Source organism: Primulina huaijiensis, unplaced genomic scaffold (assembly GCF_012295235.1).
Source record: "Primulina huaijiensis isolate GDHJ02 unplaced genomic scaffold, ASM1229523v2 scaffold34285, whole genome shotgun sequence".
NCBI lineage: Eukaryota > Viridiplantae > Streptophyta > Magnoliopsida > Lamiales > Gesneriaceae > Primulina > Primulina huaijiensis.
The window spans coordinates 8,097-19,563 of NW_027358011.1; the positions used below are offsets into that span (position 1 = coordinate 8,097).

Below are 11,467 nucleotides of genomic sequence, written 5' to 3' on the forward strand. Positions count from 1 at the left end.
AGTGTCAGCAAGAACTTTAAGTTATGATTAGCGTACAATACGATCTCTTCAACTCATATATACTGATCGAATCTGCAATCATTGGTATATCGAGAGTTGCACATGAATTCGATAACGATGTAATGTATCTTTGAGTACTAATAGTGACATCGTATGTGTAACTAAGAAAACGCATTTCCCTAAAATACATTTCTTCCTCTGGCCGAAGACACTTTGTACTATTAACTCATCAGATCACATATGATATCTTCACCCATAGGCAAACAGTAAATCACTGATTGCAATGCATTTTCTCCTACCTTTTTCGAAAATACACCCAACCTCACAACCTGATGACTCTCAATGGAGTCGGTTAATGGATCAAAGTGCATGCTAAGACTTAGAGCCTCAACATTTTCTTGGGTCAATGAGCTAATGATGTATGACCATAACTGCTGACTATTCAACTCGATAAAGTAATAACCACTTGGACAGTCCGAGGGAGGGTTGTCCAGTGAATCATCAAATGATCACACATCTTCATGAATGAACATCTTCATGCACTTACCATTGAAACATGATATTAACATCACAGATGCTAATCTCAAGTTCAAGCGACCTTTATCCTTGTTTTAGTTGGCTGGTTCGACTAGGAACCTGTTCAGAATATATGATGCACTTTCTAATGAGTTTCGTGGTTTTACGTTGAGAGGAAAACCTCATGGTACTATTATATATTCAATGTCTTATACATGATGCTTGCATTGGTATACAGATAAAGTAAATGGCATAATTAGATAAAACTGTAAAATATTATTAAAATAAAGATCGTTTTTACGTCAAAGAAAATAAAACCAAAGCCACAAGTTGGTTAGCTGGATATCTAATCTAACAACAATTTCAATTTACGAGTCCTAGAGTACTGTGGGCAGATACAAATGGAAGTAAACTCGACGTATGTCTATACCGCGTATAGTTCAAGCATTTGGGGAGTAACATGACAAGAACAATACTTGAATCTTCATTGAAACTTATTCTTATTTAAGAATTCTAAAGAAATGAAAAATTCATATAGAGTAACATAAATGCACAAGTGTGAGACATTCATCAGGGTGACCCTCTTATTGTGTGTGAGCTAAGTAAAATACTCTTTCTCTCTTAATGGTGAACTAGTCGGCAGCTTGATCCTGGGGAGAGGCCTACGTCATGGTGACCCTCTTTCCCCTCATCTGTTCATGATGTGTGCTGAGGGACTCTCTTATCTCTTTCTCAAACACGAAGCTAGCAATACATTCTCAGGCTTGCGTATAGCCCCATCTTGTCCTTCAATATCTCATCTCTTTTTTGCAGTTAACATTCTCGTATTCTTTAAGGCAACAGTGGAAGGGTGTGTGGGAATTCGCAATTTCCTTTCTCTCTGTGACAGAGCTTCAAGACAGCTTGTTAACTTCGAAAAGTCCTCCCTCTCCTTTAGCATTAATATGGAGGTAGGGATTGCAAAGCCAAACAAGTCAATATTATCTATTCTGATTGCCCAAGGACATGAGGTATACCTAGGGCTCCCGAATTTCTCAGCGCGTAACAAGAAACTCCAATTCAGATATCTGGTAGAGAAGGTGGTAAAAATCAAACAAGGGTGGGGGAGTAGCATGGTTCGCCGCAAAGATCGCGGCGCGGCCGGAACGCCCGTTCCGGAACGGGAACGGTCACTTACGTTCCAAAAGTCCCATGGCAAATCAGTGATTGCTTTGTAGCGCTGTTCTTTGACGTTATAGCGGCGCTTTAACGGTGGAACGAAACGGTAACGGTCGAAACGGAACTTGAAAGTGCTAACTAGATGTACCATCTTTAGCAACGCTCGCCTGAATCCACCGATCAGAAGGTTGTCTTTGTGTTTTTACTCCAGGTCTTTTAATCATCAACTGTATTTGATGAACAACGTCGTTTCTTGGAAAGTTTATCAGAATTCTGTAGTGCCAGTGATCATGGTTTGCTGAAACGGTATCAGAACGGTCGTTCCGGAACTGGAACGAGGCCCACCTTGACGAAGTTCCGGGGTGTGAACGTTGATGCTTTGGGACGTCGTTACGTAGATAGAAAACGTCGTGTTATCGGTGGAACGGCACGGATCGACGAATCAGCACGGAACGGAACGGTAAAAAGAAAAAAGAAGAATATAGGAGCAAAGTATTCTGGAATACTTGAATACACAAACAAACAATTGCAAGGCTTGCTGTAAAGAATATTTAACTATGAATCTTGAATCTACCTCCCGCTCCATCCATCAAAGAAAGAAGAGCTACACTGAGATTTAGCAATTTATATTTGAAAATTTCATCAGAATATGCAATAATAAAATAATTAAATTGATTGTAAAATATTGATTTTAGTTGATGCATTTTAGTTGATGTTAAATAATATGTAACTCTAAAGTAAGTCTTAAAGAAATTTAATTCCAATTTGGGTTAACATATATACCTCCAATTGAAATTTTTTTAAAAGTTTAATTGATTATAACTCAAAACTTTCTTAATAGTATATTTCAATTTCGAGAGGGTTGTGAAAATTTCAATATATAACAAAGATATGCTTCGTGATTGAATAAGGCGTGAATAAAATTTAGTTATTATATTGTTTTCATCAAATAATCTATTTAAATAATATTTATTTTGATTTACATATTATTAAATATTTTTCCAAAATTTTCGATTTATATTAATTTTTAAAAATATCCACGCCGTGACCGTTCTGCGAAATGTAATGAGAACTGGAATGGTGACCTCCACGACGGTCTCCGTGACCGCGATTGCGAACCATGGGGAGTAGAGCATACTCCATTGGCGGTAAAGAGATTCTAATCAAGATTGTGTTAAAGTCGATCCCTACATATGCTATGATTTGTTTCCGAATTCTGAATTCTGTATGCGATGCAATAGAACGAGAATGTGCGAATTGTGGAGTATCGACGCTGGAAAAAATAAGATGCATCGGAAGTCTTGGAGGTATCTATGTAAGCCGAAATGCATAGGAGGCATGGGATTCCGCAAACTTGAATCTTTTGATAAAACCCTCCTGGTAAAGCAAATATGGAGGATCATTGATGACCCGCATTCTCTTGTCGCCCGTGTACTCAAAGGTAGTATTTTAGATATCTAGATATCATGGTTGCACCTTTAGATAGCAACCCATCATACATATGGAGATCATTGATGTGGAGTCTATAGCTACTAATTAAGAAAGGATTTGGCGAATTGGTAAGGGCGAGAGTGTTTGGATATATCTAGATCATTGGATCCCTGGTTTTCGTTCACAAATTCAGGCCCCTAGAGGACAGGGAAATTTTGTCACCGTCAGTGAGCTTATGGTAAATGGGGCATGGAACAAACCTTTGGTGCAAACAATCTTTGCTCCATATATTGCACAGGAGATCTTAGCCATCCCACTGCCCACGATACCACCAAAGGATTCGAGACTTTGGCCATTTGACTCCAAGGGGAAATACTCGGTTAGAGATGGATATAAAGTAGAGATTGGATCCTATGAATCTCCAAGCCACTATTCGTTACGTTGGTTCAATCTAGACAGTGGTGGAGCTACATTTGGAGTTTACTATTCTCCCTGAAGTCAGAGTTTTTTGGCGATGAGTTCTACAAAAAATTATCCCAACAACAAGAAATATGCTCTCACCATGTTCCAGAGGTTGACGCTTGCCCACTATGTAGCTCTGACAATGATTCAACCGAGCATGTGCTGTTTTGGTGTTCAGGGATCAAGAATTGTTGGAACGCGACACTGTATTGCCAGATTCTCAAGAAGGCAAGACATCTTGATATTGTGGATATATTTTTTTGCATGAGAATAAGAGCAAGGGGATATGTATTTCAATATATTAATTGGAGTGTCTCGCTGCCCCAGGAATTCCAGATAGCTCGCGAATATATGCTCACAGGCCCTCGGGACAATATCATTGGCTCACCGGCAAGGTGGTCTGCTGATCCTCCCACCTAACCTTTTAAAAATGAACGTTGAAGCGGCGTACAATAAGTACACTAAACACTATGGGGATGTATTCAATGTAGGAGATTTATCGATTTTTAATGACTTTTGTAGATTTTAAAAGTCTAGATGTATTCAATTAAGATTTTTACGTACTCAATAGAAGTCTAGTTGTATTCAAAATAGATTTCGTAGAGTTTTAAAAATTCAAGTAGTATTCAACATTGAAATTTAAAAACTCTATAAAAGTCTATAGGTATTCAAATTTTCAATAGACTTTTAATAACTTCATAGAATTCATTAACATACAAACATTAAAACTTAAGGTACAACTATAAATTGTCAAAAATTGTATTTGGTTCAACCCAAAGATTTGGATAGATTTTTAAAACTTCTAACTCATACACAAGCTATTTATTTATCTCTCTGTCGCTTCACATCACTTTTCTTCTTATCTTCTCTCCTCTTATCTATCTATATCATTCTCTCAAATTTTCGAAGTGTATCTCTATATATATTTTCAATTTTCCTTTTAAATTTTTCATTTTTTGGCTGATTGTTCATTTTATAATTTTTTATTTTAAAATCATATGAAATTTTGAATACTAAAATTGATTTTGTGATTTTAATTTATAATTTATACAAATTAATGTAATGTTCAATAATAATAAAAGATCATCCAAAAAATATTGCTTAATTCTTAATGATTGAATAGCCTCACAGCAACCATGATTTTTTAAATTCTTTTTAGCATTTTCAATTAATATATAAGATATGATCTTATTGTACAAAATTATATCTACACAATGCTAAATAATATTCTTTTCACATTTATATCATCAATTCAAAAACAAGATTGCAGATTAATCAATTGATGTATTTTAAAAAATTTACAAACATGCATACAAACCCACATATATACACATATAAGGATTAAATGATTTAAATTTTAATTAATTATATTTATTTATTAATATAAATATTGAAAAACTATTTCAAACTTAATATGTTATATATATCAATTAATTATTGGTTCAAAAAAATTAATAAAAAATAATATGTTATAATTAAGTACAAAATTTATAAAATTCTATAAAAAAATTCACAAAAGTCTGTAAAAATCTTGAAAAAAAGTATACATGGATCCACATAAATCTGTTTATAAATCTGTGAGAATCCATAAAAGTCAATAAAAATCTATCAAATCCATAAAAGTCTATCATTTGAAAAAGCCATTAAAAGTCATCAAAACTCTAAATTGAATGCACCCCACTACGTGATCGGTGGGTTGGTTCGCAACCATGCAGGACATAGTTTTATTGCTTTTGGTATGAAAATCGACAAGCCTCCTACGGTTGTTTATGCAAAATTAGTCGCGATATGGGAGGGCATCAAATTGGTGCAAGAACGAGGATTAACGATTCAACAAATCTCTACTGACTCACTCTTGGAGGTGCAAGCACTCACTTGTCCAGTGTAAGATCGTAGCTACAATGGAGCAATTTCTACAGAAGTTAGATACTTATTGAGCCACTTTCGAGAAGCTAAGTTGTTCCACTGTGTAGATCGACAAATGTAGTTGCACATACTTTGTGTAACAAAATACTTTACTTTGAATCAATATAATTACAAGTTTTACCTGTCAAAAAATAAAAATAAATGCACAAGAATTTTGGGAATGTCCACCACCTAACTTTCAAACATTCCCAATTTATTGAGCGGAAGTTCGATCGGCCCCATTTAATACCAAATACAAAATATTAATAACACTTGAACAAGTTCTGATTATCATAAATTAATTATTGGTATTTTTTAAAAAATGTTTCCAGGTCGTATTAATTCATCATTTCTATGTTTTATTTAAAATATTTCAATCAAGTACATGAATGGGTATATAGAAAAAATATGTTAATCATCACTTGAGTGACGTGACATAAACTTCTCCTCTTTGAAACAAATATTCAGATTTGAACCAAAGTAAAAACGAAAATTTATCCAGTACCCCACCTTAATGTTGTAATCAATTATATATAAGACTCCTATACGAAACACACATGAGATTCACGCATCAAAATCCAATTATATATGATCCAAAGGAAATTCTTTTCAAGTGTAGCAGATAAATAATATTTTCAATAAAAGTTAGATTTTCTACGATATGTATACAGAAACCAGTTAAACCCCAACTAATTCTTGGTTAATTGACTGGTGAGAGGTATATATACTAAGAAATAACGTATCAAAATGATGACAGATTATTTTACGAAAGTTTTGCTTGATGCCCAACTTTAGTAAACATTGACCACTGTGTTGATGGTTCTTGTTAATACACTTGAAAAGGCAATTCAGTTACAATTTTTTTTTATGATAATAGAACCCGCAACCGCTATTTTTGATACTTAATTCAGTAACATTGACCAATGTGTCGATGGTTTAGAAAATACTGATGAGGAAATAAACAAATGTTACAACGTATTTCCGTTTCAGTAGGATATAACATAAACTATAACATAGAAATAAGCCCGTTGTTTTTACCTTTCTTCCCCATGTTCCAGCACTTAGAAACAAACATGATCCCGCATAACAGTCCAAAAACTAAAGGAGATATGATTTACATTAACCAGATTATGGATCAATGTAGATAATTTCTGCATGGACAGAAGATCGTCGGAACCGGAGCAACTCCTTTAGTAAATCCCACCCACCATCGTCCGAGGCAGGCTTGACAGTCATCCTTTCAAGAACAGGCGAATTTGCCAGCAAAAAGTTGATGAAATTCAGTTCTTGTTTGATCCCAGATATCCCAACAATCTTAATAACCTTCAGATGCTTAAATGCTTCAATGTTTTCCGGAATATTAGAAGTGGTCCTTAAATTCGCCTGTTGCTCCTCTGCACGAGCCTGTGTATAGTTGGGGAGATGATTGAGATTCAATGGAAAGTATACTCAGGAAAGGGAAATTACAAAAAACGAATTGAAAAACAAGACGTTTAATATAAGGTTGAATGAGATATGGTAAAATTAACAAGCGTAAAAAAACTAACCAACATCTCAAGCTCCTGAAGATGAGGAGAACTTCTCAGAAGGCAAAGCACTGCTAGATTCTCTTCCACATCATTGAAATTGATTCGTATCGAAAGAAAACCAAGATCAACACAAGGTTTTGGTAGCTTTCCTGGTATGGTTCCAGCAGCCAAATACTGGAGAGACAAATCAGAAAGAAGGAAGATAATTGACTAGAAAGTTGAGATAAAAACATAAGTAATTGATTGATAACTGAGCGCTCGGCTACCTATACACAAGGAGGAATGTAATAAAGCGTTACAAATAAAGCTGGCTAGCAAATTACATGACAATTCCAATATAAGAGCAAATAACTCTGCTATCTAATTAATATAGTTTTTTCAATGAAAGCACTCATGGGTGTAACATTTTAAAATATTGGAATTTAAGTTATGATGAGAACTGATGGCACCTTCAAGAAATAGCTCTGAACTTCAAGCCTTTGAATACGCGGTAGACAAGCAAAAAAATTGATCAAATTGCCGGTGCTTCCAAAAGCTAGGTTTCGGTCACTTTCAGTGTTAACATACAGACCAATAGAGACGACAGCCAACTGGGATGTGTCTTGGAAACTAACATCTTCAAAAATGCCTCCAATGTCAAAGAAAAGAAGATTTGGAGCATGTATATTAAGAAGGGCAAAACCATCAAAGTTCATCAAAGTCAGACGCTCAAGTAAAGGGCAGCTGGATATCATGTATTCAAATGCACTTTGGTCCATGGTAATATGCTGAAGATCAAGGCTTTTCAAGCTTTTAAAACCAATAAATGAAAATGGAGGCAATAAAAGGCAGTTAAAAAGTTCCAAATGGACCAAATTTTGGAAAGTGTATATGGAAGAAGGGAGCTTGTAACGATGGCCCTTCCATATCTCAAGTATAAATTCCTTGACAGAGCCTCTAGACAGGAAAAGAATCCACTTATCAATATCACTTACACCTTGAAGATCTCGATGAGAAAGTTTAAATTTATGAATAGGGCCATTGTGAAGCAATAGGACGTGGTCAACAATACTGACAAGCTTGTTTTTTATGAGGGTTTGATCTTGGGTAGACACTAAAACTGATTGATTATCAAATACAAGATATGGAAGTGTAACCCATTTGTATCTCCACCTGGTTGACAAAACACTCGTTCGCACAGCATCCCTTAGGGATAAATATGACAAAATTTTGTCTATAATATGCTCTGGTAAGTGGACAATTTTGTCCACCTCTGTTTTCACTTTGTTGGGTACGTTCGGTGGTTCTATTTGCTTCTGTAAATCAAAATATTTGCAAACAAATTAGGATGCCAAAACAGAAAAACTAAGCCATGCATGTTATGGACTGAAAAATTGGCAACAAATAAAGATCAAGATAGACAAGAATCCGGGGCTACAGAAAGAAAAAAATTATAAATTATAAACTTCATAAATGGGCAAACACAATTATCAAAATAAAAACCACAACTAATAAATCCTCAAAATATCCGGATTAATATCTAAAGCCAACTATTCTAGCAATTTGTGATTGGCTAATTTGTAGACTAAAGCCGACTGATATAGAGAGTCTATCAATACAATCACATTTTTCAAAATAATTCCATTTGCACTAGCTTTCGGCTAAGTTAATACATGCTTTTGCAGAACTAGAAGATAAGTGCAACATGGATGGGAATAAAATTTTCTTCACACTTTACAGAAGGTCAAAACTAAGAATGGAAACCATTTGCCTTCAGATGTTGCCTGGTTTGGATAATGCTTTCAAAGATAACCAAGCAGTTCATGCCATTTTAGCCACTCTGTCATTGCATTGAAATGTTTAGAAACAAAATGACACTTCAACACAAAGAAACAAATGTATGCTTGCACAGAGGTTCAAGCATCCAGGTATAAGCGCAGCACACACATGTCAATTATTTTATACAAAAAACAAATCCAATCAACTGATAGAAAGTGAGATTTTGAAAATTAAATTACCATATTGCTCATGGCGGACAACAAAGATGTTCAGCAAATACTTCAGAGTTCAAAGGACGTAGTTCTTCCATCAAGACTTAATTCCCATAGGAAAGTATGAAGAAAACAACAGACTGCCAGGCTGCCACCTCACAGCAATACACAAATCTTCCTGTCCAAACATAAATAAAGTCAATATAAAATATCATTCCTCATTTCGTTTCTAAGTTAAGTATTCGTAAAAGTTTGCAAAATCAGTTTCGGTTTACTTAGATAATGTGTCTTTGCAGGTTCTATACCCTTCACAACTATTACTAAATAAACCGGCACACGTACAAATTTCCGTTCCTTGCTTTGAGATAAAGGTACTTCTTTGGACAAGTAATAAAGAAATTATTTTATAATTTCATGTTTAATGATATCTCACATATCACAAAATCTTGTAAAATTTGAGACAAAAAGGGAGGACAAAGCACCTCAAATTACTTCTTGGACACCATAAAAAACCCATAAATGCAAATAAATAGCACCAATCAAAAGATTAACATCAAAATTTTCCTCTAGACTCTAGTCCCGTCAATCAAAAGAGATTTGGTGCAGGTCAACTCATACTTGACCATTTCTTACCGCTCTTCCAATTTCTCTGGTTTTCTTCTTTTCTTTTCAAAAGCTATATGACATTCGTGCAACTTGACAAAGATTAAGCGACACAACTTTGCCCATTAACGTAAACACCCAAGAACACAAGTTTTAGGCATAATTATTCCTCAGCAAACTGATCCATAAAAAAGAAGCACCAAAACAAATGCAGGCGATAGAACACAAAATAAAACGTAAGAATTAAAAAATTCCACACTAAAATATGTAACTTTATCTACTTTGACCTAAAAAAGCTGAGACAGCATCCAGACAAAATTGAATACTCAAAAATACTCAAAAAAAAAATTGGATGATACAAAATAAAATTGGAAAATAAGCTTATCGAAACCAGAACAAGGCATTGAAGCAAAAGAACCTTGAATTCTTACAACGTTTCGAATTGCAGAAACATTAAAATGGAAAAATTATTGTAGTCTGTGGGATACAGTGACGAGCGAAGCGAATTTCCACTCTTCGCTACTTTATTCTTCTATATATCTGTATATATTTATTATTGAAAATAAATATTTTCTGAAAAAAATAATATAATATAAAAATAAATAGGGAAATATGGAAAGCCTTTTCTCTCCGGTTTGATCCCTCCTTTTCTCTCAAATTTGTATTGAAGTTGTTGGGAAGCAAACGCGACAAATTATATTAATTGTTTAAATTATCCTCTACATCAGTCAGGGTTGGACCGGACCCATTCGATTGGTTGGGCCTGTGAACAGTTTTAATTTATCCGAGGGAATCAGCACTCGTCATAGCGAACCATCTCTATTTTCATTATACATGGCATGATGAGTTTAAATGAAAATCGATATTTATGGGTATTTTGGTAAATTCAGCTTTTTGTCAGAAAGAAATAATAAATTTAATCAGTAAAGAGGTATCTCGCTTAATATAATAGTAAGGTATCACTTGATTTGAGTTATGGAATAATTTTTGTATAAATATAAGGATGATTAAAAAAGTTCAATGATATATGGAGTTTGGTATAAGTGATTAGGATATACATATAAGTTGTATTGTGTTTTGTAAAATGTATTGGAAGATATTCAATTTTTCTATTGAAAGATATTAAAATTTTCAATTTCCTAATACCTAATTAAATTTTTTTAAAAAAAGTGTTGAAGACAAAAGAATTAAATCTGCTTAGTCACATGATTGAAAACTCTATGGCTTTTTTTGAAAAAAAAAATATGAACGGCTTCCGGGAGACTAAAAACGATGATATCTGCCTCTAGGATTTGTACATCTTCTCATTTGTGCCTTCTTTTTTTTTTTTTTTTTTTTTTTTTTTTTTTTTTTTTTTTTTTTTTTTTTGCAATTTTTTATGTGTTTATTTGTTTTTGAGAATTTTTTAAGGGATGTCGGATTTCGAAGTAACGCTCGTGGCTTTTTTCATCAATCTGCCAATTTCATCATCGTTCCATTCTCAAAATTTTGCGGCATTTAGTCAAACACAAAGATATCACTATGCATATCATATTCAAGAGTAGGTCTCTTGTGAGACTGTCTCACGAATCTTTATCTGTGAGACGGCTCAACACTACCGATATTCACAATAAAAAGTAATACTCTTAGGCACCGTTTGATAACCTGTATAAGTGGCTAATTTGTGTTAAATTCAGATTTAGTACCGTGATTGGTACGCTGACAATGTATATGTGTTTGTGTATGGGCCCGTTACAATTAACTGTATGGCAGATATTATTAATACTAGATGCAGCCCAAGACAAATTATATGCAATATCTATAGTGACATGTAGTACACACACATTTTACCGAAATAACCTCGAAGCCCTAGCATTTATTTTAACATTCACCGACAAATCTCATTTATCTTCT

General features: G+C 34.2%; 2 protein-coding genes across 2 annotated transcripts; one reads left to right on the forward strand and one right to left on the reverse strand.

Annotated features, from left to right (window-relative positions):
- Window positions 1-1,217: 1,217 nt before the first annotated feature.
- Window positions 1,218-3,601, forward strand: LOC140968252 (uncharacterized). The gene is made up of 4 exons (XM_073429159.1): window positions 1,218-1,718; window positions 1,832-1,885; window positions 1,988-2,134; window positions 3,299-3,601. The coding sequence occupies exons 1-4, from the start codon at window positions 1,218-1,220 to the stop codon at window positions 3,599-3,601; spliced, it is 1,005 nt and encodes a 334-aa protein (XP_073285260.1).
- Window positions 3,602-6,419: 2,818 nt separating this feature from the next.
- LOC140968251 (F-box/FBD/LRR-repeat protein At1g13570-like) lies at window positions 6,420-9,140 on the reverse strand. Its single transcript, XM_073429158.1, has 4 exons — window positions 8,999-9,140; window positions 7,451-8,296; window positions 7,020-7,175; window positions 6,420-6,876 (listed from the first exon to the last, which is right to left on the reverse strand). The coding sequence occupies exons 1-4, from the start codon at window positions 9,008-9,010 to the stop codon at window positions 6,601-6,603; spliced, it is 1,290 nt and encodes a 429-aa protein (XP_073285259.1). The 5' UTR covers window positions 9,011-9,140; the 3' UTR covers window positions 6,420-6,600.
- Between the last annotated feature and the right edge of the window lie 2,327 nt (window positions 9,141-11,467).

Coding starts and splice junctions, on each gene's coding strand:
- LOC140968252 (XM_073429159.1), top strand. CDS start 1,218: ATGTGTGCTGAGGGACTCTCTTATCTCTTTCTCAAACACGAAGCTAGC. Junction 1,886..1,987: donor TCTTTGTGTTTTTACTCCAG/GTCTTTTAATCA, acceptor AAACGGTATCAG/AACGGTCGTTCCGGAACTGG. Junction 2,135..3,298: donor AATCAGCACGGAACGGAACG/GTAAAAAGAAAA, acceptor TCACAAATTCAG/GCCCCTAGAGGACAGGGAAA.
- LOC140968251 (XM_073429158.1), bottom strand. Junction 7,176..7,450: donor TTCAGAGCTATTTCTTGAAG/GTGCCATCAGTT, acceptor TTGTCTCTCCAG/TATTTGGCTGCTGGAACCAT. Junction 6,877..7,019: donor TTCAGGAGCTTGAGATGTTG/GTTAGTTTTTTT, acceptor AACTATACACAG/GCTCGTGCAGAGGAGCAACA.